General features: G+C 40.2%; 1 protein-coding gene across 1 annotated transcript in view; it reads left to right on the forward strand.

The window, feature by feature from the left end:
• The window catches only part of syn2b (synapsin IIb), a 363,486-nt gene that overhangs the window by 284,181 nt on the left and 60,657 nt on the right, over positions 1 to 18,648 (forward strand). The window contains exons 6-8 of the mRNA XM_048547347.2: positions 5,244 to 5,306; positions 5,816 to 5,958; positions 13,158 to 13,232. Coding sequence (XP_048403304.1) covers positions 5,244 to 5,306; positions 5,816 to 5,958; positions 13,158 to 13,232 — 281 coding nt within the window. The remainder of the gene's footprint in view (positions 1 to 5,243; positions 5,307 to 5,815; positions 5,959 to 13,157; positions 13,233 to 18,648) is intronic.

Below are 18,648 nucleotides of genomic sequence, written 5' to 3' on the forward strand. Positions count from 1 at the left end.
TGCTTCTAATGATATGAACATTGTGAACTGTGGGAGAAAACGGTATCTTGGAAAACCGCAGTGCAAACATTTGAACAGCATGACCCAAAGCAGCAGATAAAGATCAAGATGCATAAATTGTTATTGAAAGAACACAATTGTTTTCTGTGCTGAAGTTTGGATTACTATTACTACAATTCTAAAAGAAAATATGATTAGCATAATGGTAGTGCTCATGAGCTCACTGTTCACTTGATCAGTATGTCAGGCCAAAGAATAGCACAAGGTCACCTAAACCAATACTTTTTGGACAATAAATTGTACAATGCCCTTTGCGGCAATGGTAAGCTGCCAAAACAAGTTGAATGCATCGCGCAAGTGTGTGACTGACCAATAAACCATTAATAAGAAAGAACAGCAAATCAAAAATGGCCGTGCTCAAGCACAATTGGTGTTGTAAGTAACAAACGTAGTCCCAAGCAAAGGAGAAACTTGTGTCACAGCCCAGAAGAGCAATTTCCATGGTGATTGTCACAAGACTGGTAAGCATGGGACAGTGATTCTGAGACATGTGGTAGTAGGAGTGGTATGGAACTCTTGTTATGAGAAGACAGGACTCTTATTGGAGTACAGCCAATTTAGAATTCCTGACATTGTTTGATCAATAACTGATAGATTTTTAAGATACAGGCTAGTGCACCTGGGACTAATGCAATATAAAACGAAAGACTTTGTTCTATCTTTAATTTTCTGCTTGGCCCTCTAGTTGTACAGTTCATACTCTGACTGATTAATATAAATGGCTGCATAATTTGGCACTTTGTCAGTTTCATTTCTTCATGCCTCATTATTGAATTAAAGATGTATTGGTTGATGATATATATCTCATTTTGAAATTATGGAATGCAGAGTTGTACTTCACTAAACAGTAAATAGATTTTACGAGACTGTTTACATGGATATACAGAGTTTATAATCCTTTGGTTACCTTAGAAACATTAATATCTCTTACAAGCACCATCCCAAAATATTTATGCCTGCGATGCATTGAGTAAGCGGTAAGAAACAGACTCATAATTAGGATGATGTCATTGATTGGGATGTTGGGATCTGTAAGCACTTGGCTTGAGAGGCTTGGGATCAAAATAATCTTGATCCTGCTTTTAAAAGATTGATGTTTGAGAAACATCAAGTATATGTGTGAGCATTGTTGGTTGATTTAGCAATCATTACTCATATGTGCAATGCCTTCCTGGATGGCTTTACAACACAGCAGTTCACCATGGAGCATGAGGAATTCCAAGAACATCGACTGCGTTGGTAAACGTGAAGAGTGTTTAAACAGGAGCCTGTGTATCTCTGATTAACATCTAAAGTACTGTCTTGGAAACTTGGGATGTCAGATTCACTAGTGCTGTCTCTTCCAGTCTCCACATGGCAGAAATCAATAAACCCAGCTCCGCCTGAACATAGAGCTGAAAGAACCCAAATTCAGACTGTCGATGCAGTGCTACAAATGATACAGTCAGCATTGTCCTATCTCAGGATTTGTTTCCATTTGAGAATGGCTACTGTAAGTCCAGGAAGTTCCAAAAACCAAACAGCATGTAGTTCACTCAAATGTTCCGATGTTCCAACAGGTCCCAGGCTAGAGTTATAACCACAATATTCATAAATTGGTACCAAGTGAAGGAATGGTTGTGAAAGGAATACATTAAAATTATAGTTTTACTAGTTGGTGGGTATGAGGACACTGTTCTTAGTGTATCCATTTTGTTTTCAACACAGAGCAGGTAGCAAAACAAGAAAATTTGCAGAAAACAGTAATAAAAAATAGAAGTCGTGGGATTGGCATAAAATAAAGAGGACTCTAGAAGATTAAGACAGGATATAGGTACATGGAATAGGCAGACATTCATCAGATTCATTTAAATGCACAGAGATTATGTAATAATATATTTGGGGAGGACAAGCAAAAAACAGGAGGCTAAAATGGAGACGAAAGACCTAATAGGGGCATTAATACTACTGGAGCAAGTAAATAATGATAGACCCACGCAGGGTATTGATATGGCTACTGTTAGAAAATCCTGCTCAATTGGAGGCACCATGTTAAGTAAAACTTATGACTAAAGACTCATGTAGGGTGCTCAGTTTTTTCCCCGCCAGCTTGATACAAGAGTTGAGAAACTCTGATTATGAGGAGAAAATGGAAATACCAGGGTTTTTAAAAGAGGATATTTGTCGGTTTACAAACAGTTGCAAAGAGTGAAAAGGGGAAGAACATTACCTCGACCAAGTGAGCACCACTTTTAAATTTTCACTACAAAAATGAGCAGAGAAGTTAAGGGAATATTTGGATTGTTTGGAAAATTCTTTGCCACTGGGAGTAGTGGAGATAAAGATCAATGCATGTCCATAAGGGAAGTGTAGATGATTTGAAGCAGACAATGATTTTGGGTTATGGAGAAAGCAGGAATAAATTATTCTGGCAAAGAGCCAACACACAGATAATTGGATCAGTAGTTTCCTTTTGGTCAATAAACAATGCTGTGGAGCGGCTTGTTGAAACTTCTGTGCAAAAGGATTACTTGTTGTTGGACTTGCATTGCTATCATTGCAGAACACAAACTTAAACTGATTAACTGCCAAAAAAAGGAGCACAGACTGATCCATCTGACTTCGTAAATGCAAATGTACCAGACTAGATTGAAAAATGCTGTGGAGATTTACACACTTTTGTTTTTCAATGGCTATTAAGAATCTTGTTTTCTTTCACTCTACAGGAAATAAGATGTAGGAATATAATTTACTTTATCAGTGAATCTGGTGGATATCTGCCATTAATTACACACGAAATTGCATGATTAGGTTCTTTAATACTTTGGGCCACAAGTTGCTGAAAGTGCATGTTGATGTCAGACTGAGGAGGAAATTGGGCATTTGGGAACCGAGTGAACTGAGCCAACAACTGTTTATAAAAGCAAATTACAAAACAAAGGAAATAATGATTAAAACAGAACATGCTGGTAAAATTCAGCACGGTAGGCAGCGCCCGTGGAAGAGAAACAAAATTGATTGGTGTTGATTCTGCTACAATAAAGCTGATGGCAGGGAACATTTAATTGGGCAGGAGTGAGGTGGGTTCTGAACTCTGAATTGATTAATTCCATTGCCAGAGAGCCAGCAAAATGATGCCCTCTTACTGGGCCTCAACTCACCACAATTGAGAGCCAGTCCTTGCTACTGACCTTCCATTCCAATGAAATCCATCGCAAGATCCCCCTCCTGTCATCATTGCAGTGTCCCAACTATCTTCAGCTGCTTCATCAATGACCTTATCTCCATCATAAGGTCAAAAGTAGGGATGTTCACTGTTGATCGCACAATGTTCAGTTCTATTGATGATTCCTCAGATACAGAAGCACCTCACGTCCAAATGCAGCAAGATCTGGTCAATATCCAGGCTTGGGCTGACAAGTGACACATAATATTTGCACCACATAAATGCTATGCTCTGACCATCTCCAATAAGAGACAATCTAACCATCCCTTAATATTCAATAATATTCAATTCCCCTGTGTGTGTGTGTGTGTGTGTGTGTGTGTGTGTGTGTGTGTGTGTGTGTGTGTGTGTGTGTGTGTGTGTGTGTGTTTTGGGGGGTGGGGTTGGGATCCTGGAATTCCCTCCCTAATGGCATTGTGGGTCAATCTACAGAAGGATGACTGCAGTGGTTTAAGAGGTAGCTTACCTTCTGAAGGGCAGCAAGGGATGGGCAAGAAATGTTGGCCAACCAGTGATGCCCACATCCCACAAATGAATGGGAAAACATCTAAAACATCTAAATCTACTGATGAGTTTTTAACAAATTTGAGCAAAGACTCAACACATTGATTTGACTGTTTTTGACACCCCAAAAAATGATTTCATGTCATACAATTCAGACCAATCCAAGTCATACATTATGTGTTCTGTGAATATAGCCTAAGCCTTTGTTGTTTAGAGTGCAACATAAGCAGAGTACAGCACAGCTGGGACTTGGTTTTGATCAGACCATGATGAAGTATAATTAACCCAGTCATTTCAACATGTAAGTTAGCAGTTCAAGCTCTTAAATTTATATGTTTTATAAATTTCTACAGCATAGGGAGCATTGAATGATCACTTGTAAGATGGTAGACTCCGTTTGAATCCTTTAGCGCTTGAAAAAGCTATCTAACATGTAGCCAGTGATCCATGCCTATGACTGATATTTTACAAGGTGGGTGATAGTTTATTGAACCTATAAGGTAAAAGTGCACTCAAAGATTTAAGAAGAGATTGGGGATAATAAGGTAGAACTGCAAAGGGATAAGTGCCCCGACCTTACCTGGGTGTCAACTGGATAGTTCTGTAATAAAACTGTTTCTTTGAATATAACATTTTTTAAAATTTGGAGAAAAAGCTGAAAATGACATTGACATGTTATGCAATGTACTGTACGTTAGTGGGATGATTCTGCATTACACAAAAATCAGGAGGTTAAAACCACAGCACAAATGTGCTAAACCTGGGGTTGTTTTTCAACCAGTTATCCCCCCATGCAGGAAACAGGCAGAGTGACAATGTTTTTTTCAGTGGAAGCAGTTGGTGGTGCAAGCCATTTTTGTGGTTGGATCTTATTTGCATTTATTGAGCAAATTGCTCACTACTCAGAAGAGGTGGGGAATCTGGCATCTCCAGTAGGAGCCCTGCAAGTGCAGTTAAATTGAGGGTAAGAGAGACATCCCTGCTAGAGGATCATAGGAGCTGGGACATCAATTCGTCTCTTTGATTGAGGATCTGCTTATAAATGCTCATTTCCGCTGGCTGCTCACCAATTCTATTTAGATGAGACAAAATCAGAGAAATGATTGGAATCACTGACCACATGCATCAACTAATCTATGACCTTGCTCTATCTGATGGAAGTAATCAGATGAAAATCCAACCCTTGATGACTCACTGACCGTGGCTGAGGTCTAACACCTAAATGTTGATTTCCTGAGAGATTTTGCTGCATAAAAGTGTTGTTAGGCTGTTGTTGGTACGAGAGTTTTAATGTATATTTTAATATACATTTGAATTGTCATTAAATCCCAAAGTTCCTGTTGAATGAGTAATAATGAACATGACTCAATGTTCTTGCTAATATCTGATACGTTATGAAATATGTTTATGTAAGCAAAGTGTGAATAAAAGTGAAATGTATTAAATATAATGGGAACATTTTCTGTATTTTTAGTTAACCATGCCAACATTTCCTGCTGTTGTGAAGATTGGACATGCTCATTCAGGCATGGGAAAGGTAACTAATTCGTTTCAGGTGTCTCAGCCAAAAGTCTGCAGTATGTCAAAAATATTTGAACAGAAACATTTCTCTAAACTTTAAGTTAGAAATGCTTACTGCTTCTCAGTATTGCAGAATGAAAATATGGTAGCACTGTAATTCTTTGACAGTGCAAACGAGCTCACTGCGTCTGCCAAGTACTGACCAAGTGTTGCAAGGTCAGAAGATTGTATGCAATGCAAGCCTAAACTTTCAATGTTATTTAACCAAAGATTCTTTCTGTTTGTAACCATTGACATAAATTGATCCAGTATTCAAAGCTTGTATCAAACTTTGACTTGAATAATGTTGTAGAACGATATTATATAACGTAGATATTATCAGTAACTTTGCAAAATCATTTCAAAATTCTCATGGAAGAAAATTGCTTCTATATTATTTCAGACAAGTGAATCTGATTCTGTTCTCTTTCTCTCTCTTTCTCTCTTGTACCTTTCCCATATGCTGCCTTTATTGGATGGTACCAGGTGAAAGTAGAAAATCACTACGATTTTCAGGACATAGCAAGTGTGGTAGCCCTGACAAACACTTACGCCACAACCGAACCTTTCATAGACTCCAAGTATGATATAAGGATCCAAAAAATCGGCAATAATTACAAGGCTTACATGTGAGCAAATTTTAAATATATTTATTTGAAAATGCACTTTTTTTTAATCTTTAGTTGATTAGTTTCAATAGTTGTATTGGTGTTCATTTTCTTTTAGTACAGTTCTCACTGCTCAGGTTGAGTGTTTTCATGCAAGTGAACACCACCTTTAATGATGTACTATTGCCTGAAGAATGTTTAAAGCCACCAACAGGAGGCTGGTGCTGTTCAGAGAAACACAATTATATTTAGTGTATTAGCTCATTGCCACAGTCATGTAGCCTCTACTTCTAGAGGTGCCTTTGAGTGCAGTCTGTGGAAGCCACTGAAGCACATCATTTGTAAAACACTGTCAGAGTGATACAGCTGAAATTGTGTTAATTTTTAGAGCTGTAAGAGAGTCAGCTGCTGAAGGAAACAGCAACAAGCACATTTTAAAAAGCAACTAGGATTCTAAAGAAGCATCACTGGACACAAGACGTTAACTCTGCTTTTTCTCCAAAGAAGCTGTCCGACTTACTGAGTGTATCCAGCAATTTCTGTTTCTCTTTTAGATTTAATGGGTGAGTCAAAACTGCAGTGCAGTTTCCAATCATGTGGAGATTAAATGAGATATGAGACAATTGGAATTTTTTCCACTTTCAGTGGCTAAACTCTAAAATAGCTACAGAGTTAACTAAAAACCTAACCGTATAGGAATACCATCTTGCCCTCGATGCTGGGGAATGAATGCTGCAAGCTGTATTGCAGTGCAGATCTCAACATGGAGAGAAATGTCAGACAAGAGAGATTCTGTAGGACTTGAAAACACACACTTTGATCCTACACTAATATTACTAATGAATGTTTTATGTTGAACATCAGAGTTCAAGAGGAAAGGGAGAATATTGATCAATATTTGCTGCATCTACCCTACAATGTGGAAAATCGCCCTGGTATATCTTCCACACAAAAAGTAGGACAAATTCAACCCAGTCAAATACCAACCATCAGCTTACTCTCAATCATGAACAAAGTGATGGAAGGGATCATCAAACTGCTATCAAGGAGCATTTGTTGAAAAATAAACTGCTCACCAATGCTCAAATTGGGCTCACTTGGGCCACTCTGCTCCTGACCTCAATAAAGCTTTGGTTCCAAGAAAAAACTGTTCCTCATCTTTATCTTAAATGGGAGACCTGAATGAAAGCAACAGTTCCTGATTTACATTCTGGAGATATAAATGGCTACATATGCTATTTAGCACTTGCACTGCTCCAGAAGAACTGCACAAGAAAGTCAGTGAGTTTTCCGGAGTGGAAGTTGTTGTGGATGATCTGCTAGTCTTGGATGTTAAGACTCGAAGGAAGGAGACATTGCAGACTGCACTCAAAACCTATTGTAACAGTTAGAGATAGATCACCAGATGAACCTGAACCTGAACCTGAACAAGAAAAAGATTCAGTTGAGGATGCCTAATTTCAAGAGCAGACAGTGGAAGAACCTTGCCCGGATCATTTTGTTTTAATTGTTCATTCAAAGAAAGTGGGCTTCGCTGGCTGGGTCAGCATTTATTGCCCATCTAAAAGCAAAATATGGTGGATACTAGAAATCTGAATGAAAGTGCAAAGTGTTGGAGAAACTCAGTAGTTCTGTGGAGACAGAAATGGAGTTAATGTTTTGAGTCCAATAGAAGTGGAATTAATTCTGAAGAAGAGTTGGGCTTGAAATATTAACTCTGTCTTTCTCTCCACAGATGCTGCTAGACCTGTTGAGTTTCTCCAACATTTTCTGATTTTATTTATTGCCCATCCTCAGTTGCTGTTGAAACCTTGGTGGTGGGCTGCTTTCTTAAACTTATACAATCTATTTGGCGTAGATGCATCCAAATATCCTGACATGGTGAGAGCTGGTAGCAGTCATGCAGTGATCAACAGATGTGAAAGCAAGGCAATGATTTGTTGGATTCCTAAAACCTTTAGTGAAGCTCTTGCTTAACTTTCTCATCAGAGTATGAAAGTCTACATAAGCTCACTGCCAAGGATGGGCTGCAGTATGGGAGTACAGAACAAGAAGCAGCTTTCACTGGAATTTAACAACCAGTGACAATAAGAACAATACTGAATTACTACAATATCAGTCATGATATCACCTTGCAGTGTGATGCCATAAGATAGGATTTGGAGCAACCCTCATGCAATAAGAACAGCAATGTGCTTTCAGACTCTGAACACAACCTGAATGGCTAGGTACAAATAAGAGAAAAAAAATGCCTTGTTGTAGTCTTTAATTGTAAGCATTCTCACCAATACATGTTTGGGAGACAAAATGACAGTGGATTTCGGCCACTTCAAAGTATGTCTACATGCTCCTAAAGACTCCGCAAAGAATGTAGTTTTGTTTGTAAAGATATAGAGTCAACGAGTCATAGAATCATGCAGTTTAGAAACAAACCATTCGGGTCCAACTAACCTGCGCCAACCAGATATCCCAATCTGACCTAGTCCCATTTGCCAGCATTTGGTCCATTTCCCTCTAAACCTCCCTATTCATGTACCCATCCAGATGCCTTCTAAATGTTTTAACTGTACCCATCTCCACTACTTCCCCTGGCAGCATATTCCATACACGCACTACTCTCTGCATGAAAAGGTTACTCCTCACGTCCTTTCTAAATTTTCCCTCTTTCACCTTAAACCTATGCCTTCTAGGTTTTGGACTCCCCCACCCTAGAAATAAGACCTTGGCAATTCACCCTATCTTTGCCTGTCATAATTTTATAAATCTCTATTAGGTCACGCCACAGCCTCCAATGCTCCAGGGAAAGAAGCCTCAGCCTATTCAATGTCTCCTTTTGGCTCAAACCCTCCAGTCCCAGCAATAGCTTTGTAAATCTTTTGTGCACCTTCTCAAGTTCAATAAATCCTTCCAATAGAAGGGCGACCAGAGTTGTATGCAGTATTCTAACAGTGACCTCACCAATGTCCTGTACAGCAACAACATGACATCCCAGCTCCCATTCTCAATGTTCTAACAAATGCAGCCAAGTGTGCCAAAAACCTCCTTTATCACCCTGTCTACCTGCAACTCCATTTTCAAGGAACTATGACCTGTACCCCTAGATCTCTTTGTTCAGGAACATTCCCAGGGCCCTACCATTAACCTTATAAGGCCTGCCCTCACTTGCCTTTCCAAAATGAAATACTTTACATTTATCTCAATTAAACTCCATCTGCTACACCTTGGCCCATTAGCCCATCTGATCAAAGTCCCACTGTACTCAGAGACAATCTTATTCACTGTCCACTGCACCACCTATTTTGGTGTCATTTGCAAACTGACTAACCATACCTCCTATATCCACATCCAAATCATATATATAAATGACTAAAAGCAGTGGACCCAGCACCAATCCTTGTGGCTCACCACTGGTCTCAAGCCTCCAGTCTGACCAGCAACTCTCCACCACCACCCTCTGTCTCCTACCTTCGAGCTAATTTTATATCCAATTGGCTAGCTCTCCTAGATCCCATGTGATCTAACTTTACGATCCAGTCTACCATGCAGAACCTTGTCAGATGCTTTGTTGAAGTCCGTAAACACAATGTCCAGCGCTCTGCCTTCAATCTTCTTTGTCACTTCACCAAAACACTCAATCAAGGTAGTGAGACACAACTTCCCACGCACAACGCCATGTTGACTATCCCTAATCAATCCTTGCCTTTCCAAATGCATGTAAATCTTGTCCTTCAGAATTCCCTCCAACAACTTGTGCATCGTGGACATAAGGCGAACTAGTCTTTTGTTCCTTGGCTTTTCCTTAATTATGACACCAGATTAGCTCACCTCCAGTCATGTGGCACACCCCATCAGTAGCTATTGATGATACAGCTATCGCAGCTAGGGACCCAACAATCTCTTCCCTCGCTACCTGCAAAGCTCTGGGAAACAGCTTGTCGGTCCTGGTGATTAATCTACCTTTTATTTGTTTTAAGACGTCCAGCATCTCATCTTCTGCAATATGAGCTATTTTTGAGACATCACAATTTGTTTCCCCAAGTATCCTAGTTTCTGTGTCCTTCTCCACAGTAAACACTGACATGAAATATTTGTTTAGTATCTCACCCATCTCCTGCGGTTCTACACGTAGATGACCACGTTGATCTTTAAGGCACTCTGTTTTCTCCCTTGTTATTCTTTTGAGCTTGATATAATTATAGAATTTCCTTGGATTCTCCTTAACCCTATCTGGCATGGATTGAGGATTGGCTGTCTGACAGAAGGCAGAGAGTTGGGATAAAGGGCTCTTTTTTGGAATGGCAACTGGTGACAAGTGGTGTCCCGCAGGGTTCAGTGTTGGGGCCGCAGCTGTTCACTTTATATATTAATGATCTGGATGAAGGGACTGGGGGCATTCTGGCGAAGTTTGCCGATGATATGAAGATAGGTGGACAGGCAGGTAGTACCGAGGAGGTAGGGAGGCTGCAGAAAGATTTAGACAGCTTGGGAGAGTGGTCCAGGAAATGGCTGATGAAATTCAATGTGAGCAAATGCGAGGTTTTGCACTTTGGAAAAACGAATGCAGACATGGGCTATTTTCTAAATGGTGAGAAAATTCATAAAGCCGAAGTACAAAGGGATCTGGGAGTGTTGGTCCAGGATTCTCTAAAGGTTAACTTGTAGGTTGATTAAGAAAGCGAATGTAATGTTGTCATTAATCTCAAGAGGGTTGGAATATAAAAGCAGCGATGTGCTTCTGAGACTTTAAAAATCGCTAGTTAGGCCCCATTTAGCATACTGTGTCCAATTTTGGGCCCCACACCCCAGGAAGGACATACTGGCACTGGAGCGTGTCCAGTGGAGATTCACACGGATGAATCCTGGAATGGTAGGTTTAACGTACGATGAACAGCTAAGGATCCTGGGATTGTATTCATTAGAGTTTAGAAGGTTGAGGGGTGATCTAATAGAAACTTACAAGATAATACATGAATTAGAAAGGGTGGATGCTGGGAAGTTGTTTCCATTAGGCGGGGAGACTAGGACTCGTGGGCACAGCCTTAGAATTAGAGGGGGTAAATTTAGAACGGAAATGAGGAGACATTTCTTCAGCCAGAGAGTGGTGGGCCTGTGGAATTCATTGCCACGGAGTGCAGTGGAGGCCCAGAGGTTAAATGTCTTCAAGGCAGAGATTGATAAATTCTTGATCTCACAATGAATTAAGGGCTACGGGGAGAGTGCTGGTGAATGGAGTTGAAATGCCCATCAGCCATGATTAAATGGCGGCGTGGACTTGATGGGCCGAACCCAAACCCTAACCCTATGTCTGATGGTCTTATCTCATGTCCCCTTTTTGTCGTCTTGATTTCTTTATTAAATGTATTCCTACTGCCCTTATTCTCTTTGAGGGATTTACTGCATCCCAGCTGTCTTTACCTGATATATGACTCCTTTTACTTAGCTAGAGCCTCAATTTCTCTAGTCATCCAGCATTCCCTACACCTACAGACCGTGCCCTTCACACCAACAGGAACATACTGCCTCTGGACTTTTGTTATGTCATTTTTAATTCTAATGAGATGAGAACAGAGATGCTGAAGTGCATCAATAAAAACTATTAAAGCAGCAGATCTGGCAGCATTTGTAGGAAGAAAGCAGAGTTAACATTTCATGGCCAGTGGTACATAGGAGAGGTATCTGTTTTTTGTTATCCGTGGGCAGTCGGTTTTCCTATCCCTTCTCTGTAACGAGACTGTGTAATCTGGAGATTATGATCAATGAGGAAGTTCTACTCCTACACCTACTTCCTAATCTCCTGGCACCACTGTTTTTATTGCTGAATTGTGAATCATTCCAGATATAAGCTGCCTCTCATGCTTGGATGCTACTATAGTAATTTAGTTGCCCTGCCTGGGGACCTCGGCATATCCGCAGGAAGGTGAGTTAGTGCAATTTTCTCAAGCTGTTCTCCAGCCTGACCTCCCTCATCACTCAGATTTATGGCTCGTTTTCCATCCTTTCTATCACTGCTAGCTATCCACTGGCTACCCACTGAAATTCTGGTTCCAGGCACCTTTCTTCCTCTGAGTTCAATAAGATGAATTGTTTTCAATTCCACCTGATGTTCTGAAATCTTGCAATCAAGGACTAAAGGTTTGACAGTCTCCATGCAAATTCACTTACTCGAGTTACAATTTGTTATGTCTTTAAAACATTCTGCAATAATAATAACAAAAAATACCAAAAATGCTGAAAAGTTGAGGCAGCAGTAAAAAGAGAAAAAAAATGTGTTTCAGGTCAATGACCTATTGTCAGGACTGAGCATGGCTTACCTGCTTGCACTTTATCCCAATTTTACACAGTAGTGTATTTAACAATGACAGATGTTCACATGCTATTTGTTGTCTGTCGATTCGTTATGGCTGCACAAATTTAAACTTTAAAGGTCTGGCAAAAAGGGAGAAACATACAAAATGTTCCACATTATTACCCCCTACTTAACGCTACTCACAACTGAATTCCCAACTGTGTCAAATTTCCATTTTGGAAACGGCTTCCACTCGATATCCATGACCAGCTCACACCGTGGTGTTTTCCATTACTAGGACTTTGAAATCTGAAACAAAAGCAACCGAAAGAAAGAAATCTTCTAAAATTAATTCACAAATCAGGATTGTCTATAAAAGGCGTTTTTAAAATGTAAATGCAAAATTTAAGAGGAGTTATACTTCTATTTTAATGAAAACTTTTAATATGTATACAGAAAGAAAATGTGCATTAGTTAATGATATTGCTTTGCAACACTACCTGATGTCTTCTGAATTAATTGCCGATTTTTGACACCATATGGATTTACAAGGTCTGCTGAAACATGAAAATAGATAATATTTCATGTTGATTGAAGATGAAGATGATTAGTAAATGGTATGCAAATGTAGCATTGAAGTATGTATGAAACTGAACAGAGGCTCACTTACATTTGGACACAGTCAAGTTAAAAAGCTGCAATGTATTTAATTTTCCTTTAATCTCATCCAAAACACTGTTATGGGCCTGTACGAAAACAGAGAAAAGTTGTCTGATATTTTGAACAGTACTAGTTAAAGTAATGTTAGCGGTGATAGGCAATTGCATATAAGTCATAGTTAAATATATTTTTAAGTCATATTGAAATATTAAACTGCAGAATCTCTGAGAAATCAAACCAAATGCACCATCTGTAACTTGTTTAACTTTTCCAGGAGAACATCAATATCCGGAAACTGGAAAACAAATACTGGGTCAGCCATGCTTGAACAGATTGCAATGACAGAAAGGTGGGTGCTTCACTGATGCAAAGAATCATAGACCATACAAATGTGTTCTCTGATATCTTCGCTTATAATGCTATGAATATATATGTATTATTTCTCAATTATCTTCAGAGAATAAAGGGCCAGTACTAGTGTGGCGCCCTAAGAGAACCAAAACATTATTATAAGTTAAAATGCAGAACTTTTGTACATTTCCTTAAGGATGAGGTCCAGTATAATAAAATGTTGGTTATTGCTTATGCCCAAACGTGTAATGACTTTATTAAGGCCCTATGTTTTACACAGAAATACTTAAGTACTTCACACAATACTTCTACAGTACTAATACTTCACACAACCTACATGGTTCTTTCAGATTTGATCTTTTATCAGGGTGCAGTGCAATTTTTCACAATAAAGATCTTCTTTAATAACAAGGCTTTGCACAGAATTTATTTCCTCTCTGTGGTGAGTTTGGTCGTGGGATGTGGGATGGTGATATTAGGCAGGAGGGCAGCAGACAGGGAACCCACCAGCTTCCTGCATCCATTCCGATTAACTCAGGGGAAGGTGGGAGGGGCTGCTTTTCTTGGGCTTTCCCCCACGTCAGCTAGTAACAATTGAAGCCCTTGTGGCCAATTATTGCCCATTTAAGGCCTACATTCTGCCACCATTGGTATTCAGCCAGCAGCAAGGAAGGGCTTGCCGTGGGACCTAATTACAGGCCCCGGAGTGGGGATTCCCATGTTTGAGGGCAGTCAGTGCTTGACCAAAGAATCTGTCATGGGGAATGGAGTGGCCTGCCCGGCAGAGAGCCAACCTCCCAGCCCCCTTTCTCATGAATTCCTCCTTGATCAAAGGCATCAAATGAGTATCTTACCAGCAGCAGCCACACCTCCTAGGCACTCCTGAGTACTGAATATCTGCTAGCCCAATTGGCCACAACTCTTGGCCAGTGTGAGTTCCATCCTGGAGTCCTTAATCCTTCGGAAAACCATCATGAGCTTGTTTAGTGACGGAGAACAAGATGCAGTGAGACTTCCTAAAAAGAGTGATAAGGGGCTCTGGTCAGTATTCCAGAAGCAGCCATTACCCTTGTCCATTCCATTACATCCCACCATTTGTGTCAGTTTTCTTTTTAGTGTAGCTTTTCATTATAAAGTTTTGCTCATTTTATTCAGCAGCATCTTTTTCTTCATTCCTGTAGTTAAGCTTGTTTTTATGCTGTTTCACATGTAATATTACATGGTTAAGCTAGAACAAGTTAATAGGAGATTGGAAAACGCCAGACTGTATTTGTAGACCTAATAGCAAGCCTGGCAGATTGTTATGGATCGGCAAGAAACCAAATTCAGAGCTTTGCCATCTCTAGCTAGAACATCCATAATTAAGGTGGAACATGAGGAAGACCGTGTTATTCACCTCATCGCTGCACTTACTGCCGAGCTGTTGGTCATTTCCATATGAGCTACAATATCAGCTAAAGCGTTGCAGGCACATATTTCAAACAAGGGACTAATATATTGCATTGTCCAGTCCACACTTCCATCTGCTTTCTCACTGAGAGGCAACCACTGAATTTGACTACACTGAATTCACAGTGACAATCAATATACACATATGAGTCTTGTCACAACACAACAGGGGGATCATGGGAAGGCTTGGAAATTGCAAGTTCTAATGGTAGAGTCTCAACAGCAGAAATATGGCTATAACAGCTTCCGCTCATAATTACACACAATGTTGGCACAGTTAGTGCTCTGAAAACAGTGAGAAAATTCTGTCTATTAGCATGACCCATTATCTTGTGCACCACAGGAGTCCATATGCTAAAGGAGACTGTAAAGTTTCCTTCCTGTATAGATGAAATTGATTGTGTAGCTGATTCCTTTGGAATAGATCTGTGTTGATTCAATTCAAAATGATAGATTTTAAAACAAATAAGAAGTAAGATTGAAATTGTTTCCTGCAAGTTTGCAGTTTTTGTTAATATTTATACTTTCCTAGTCAGGGGAGTATATTTCATACTGAATGTACAGAATGGCTTAACTATTAAAACTTTACTGAAAGGACATCGTAATTTCTGACTGCAGGCTGTCCTATAAAGTCTGACCATTAACATTTTGCAGTGAGGTTGCAGAAAACTGAATCATTGGTTATCGGAGGAGTTGTTCATGATAACTTCATTATTATTCCTGCACTGGAGCCAAGCTGCCACATCTGATATATTTTAATGAGAATACTCCTGAATCTAACAGATCAGTAAAACCCAATGGCAAAACGTCAAATGGAAAAATTTAGTTTCAGAAGAAACGGTTTAAAACCTAATATGAGCAAATAGTTTCTAAATTTTAATTCAGCACTTGACAGCACCAGCTAATGTCACCCACAAGATTATCTTTAGCTTTTCACATTCGTACGCTTTGCAGTCTTCAAAGCTTCTTTACTTTAAGGAGACCTTTCCCTGCAGCTTTACTTTAAATCAGCGAAATGAGGAGGAGAAATAATAAAGGAAAAAAATGCTAAAAAAAATCAAGGCAGTGAAAGAAACAAAACAAGATTGGAAATGTGTAATAAAAATAGAAATGTCCGAGATATGTGCCAGAAGTACATGGCCGTATGGCCTACTCCTGTTCATATTTGTTGTGGCTTTACGCCAACTCCATCAATGCCCATATGTTTCCACCTTTTGTTTAGTCCTATTAATGGACTCACTTCAGTTTCAGTGTCCAGTACTATAAATGCTACACACTCAGTGTTAATGTATTTCTTTTAAAAAATACAGATGGAACCAATGCATGTTATTGAGATAAAAACTGAAAGAACTGCAGATGCTGTAAATCAGGAACAAAAACAATGTTGCTGGAAAAGCTCAGCAGGTCTGGCAGCATCTGTAAAGGAGAAAACAGAGTTAACATTTTGGGTCCAGTGACTCCACCTCAGCAACTTTGTTTTTGTTGCATGTTATCAAGATTCTTGTTTCCGTTTCAGATTTTCGACACACATGCAGGGCCTATTTTTCCTTTTGATTTTTACTTTCTAAGACTTCTCAGCCCAGGACATGTTTCACTTTTGCAGCCATAGGCTTTGCAAAGAATCACAATTCAACGGGCACGAGATAAGACTGAAGTATTTGCAACAATCTTCAGTCAGAAGTGTTGAGTGGCTGATCCAACTCGGCTTCTTCCATAGGTGCCCAGCATCACAGATAACAGTCTTTAGCCAATTCAGTTCACTCCACATGATATCACGAAATGGCTGAAGGCACCAAGTACTACAACAGCAATGGCTGCTGGCAGCATTCCGGGAATAGACATGTGCTCCAGAATTTGCTGTGTCCCTAGCTGAGCTGTTCTAATACAGTTACAACACCTAGCAGCAATGCGGAAGATTGCTAGGTATGCCCTGTGGACACTAAACAGAAGACTCCTTACCGTCTTCAAAATCTACAACTACTACCATCAAAAAAGACAAGGGCAGTGGATACTTGGGGAACACCATCTGTGAGTTTCCTTCCAAGCCACCTTCCTGTTTGGACTATTATATCACAGTTCCTTCATCGTCACTGGGCCAAAAACAAGACCTCCTTCCCTCATGGCATTGTGATGTCCCAACACCAAATGGACTGCAACGGTTCAAGAAGGTAGCTTACAACCACGTCTGAAAGACAAGTGGGCAATAAATGCTGATCCAGCTGGCAATACTCATTGCCCACAAATGAATTTTTCAAAATCCTGAGGTTAGGACCAAGTGTGGATCGCATTTTCTGCTATTGCAATTAGCAGGACATTCTTCCAGAAAGCAGCCTCCCAGCTGGCTGTCTCCACATTTGCTGTCATACTGAGAATGGTAGCTGGGTTTTTGATGCCTAGACCAATCAGATGGAGGCACCCTCAAAGCCATGGCGAAAGAGTTCCACTGAAGGCTCCCAAAGCCCTTAGGGGAAGTGAGGAGGCAGCAAAACTCTTCCATAAGCTGACTCCTTGCTAAAGCAGTCATCTTTCATCCCCATGGCCCTGCCTTTATGATCTGGAGCCTCACCAGATGGCCCCTGACCTGTCACTAGAAAGCTATCTTAATTGAGCTTAGCATCTCCAGACATGGTGGGGGAGGCTTGTTTGAATCTTGGCAAAGTACCAGCATTGAATCAGAATATTCCTGAAATGTAGCCTTAATTGAATGGATTAGCTTGGTGTCTTCGTAGACCAGACAGCCAACCTTGCTCCAAATTCACCCTTGGTAGGTAGGTCTCCAGGAGTTCGGGAATGTATTGTTGAGTCATCCCAATGCACCTCCCTACTATTTTCCTGGCAACACCCTCCCAGCCCCAGCCTCCAACCACCATCAAACTCGCTTTCGTGTGCCAAGACAGTCCGACATATGGGCCACTTACATTGCCAAGGTCATAAATTTTAAAAATCAGCACTGAATTTCCTCAGATTTTCTGCTGTACCTTCCACAAGTGGGCAGAAACCTTGTTTACATTCTGCTACATCTCCGGTGGTAGCACGGCAAACTCTTGACAGTCACATTCTAGGGAGAGCTCTGAAGACAATCTGAAGATTTAAGATGACCCATCACACTGGATGAGAACAGACAAAATATCAGATGGAACAGGCTGACAAATGACAGCATGATGAAAGGAAATGGATACAATTGTTTAATTTCATTGTACTGGTACATTTATAATCAACCCATTGGTTGAACTGTACAATGCTTTAGTATGATTTTGCCAATAATTTTCTTGACAAAATTTCATGTACAATTTTGTTTTGTTGGATTAAGTGCAAACCAGAACACATCGACGTTCTGTTTGCAACAAAGACCCCGAGCTACCTGTTGCTTGCCACTTTAATACACCACCGTGTTCCCTGGCCTACATCTCTGTCTCTGGCTTGCTGCAGTGTTCCAGTGAAGCTCATCGCCAGCTGGAAGAACAACACTTCATTTTCCATTGGAACCCTGCAACCCCCAGACTCAATATAGAGTTCAATAATTTTAGGGCCTGAACTTTCCCATATCTTAGCCCCCTACTCCACACCCCAGGCCTTGTTATCATATGGTCTGCCATTACACGCTACCTATCGTTAGTCACTAACAGTCCCAATTAGCAGCTATTCAACCTTCTAGCCAAATCGTTATCAACTCCTTTGTCTATCTTACTGCTCTTCTGTTTCTTTGGGCTCTTTCCCCACCTATTGCTCACTCCTTTCCCCCACCCTCTACCTACATCTGCATATAAACTGACATTTTCCTAGCTACCATCAGTTCTGAGGAAGGGTCACTGGACCCAAAACGTTAACTCTGATTTCTCTCCACAGATGCCGCCAGACCTGCTGAGCTTTTACAGCAACTTCTGTTTTTGCTCCTGATTTACAGCATTCGCAGTCCTTTTGGTTTTTAGTAAAGGAATTATGAGTGCATTATTTGCATGAATCCA

The sequence above is a fragment of the Stegostoma tigrinum genome, chromosome 11 (assembly GCF_030684315.1).
Source record: "Stegostoma tigrinum isolate sSteTig4 chromosome 11, sSteTig4.hap1, whole genome shotgun sequence".
In the NCBI taxonomy this organism is placed as follows: Eukaryota; Metazoa; Chordata; class Chondrichthyes; order Orectolobiformes; family Stegostomatidae; genus Stegostoma; species Stegostoma tigrinum.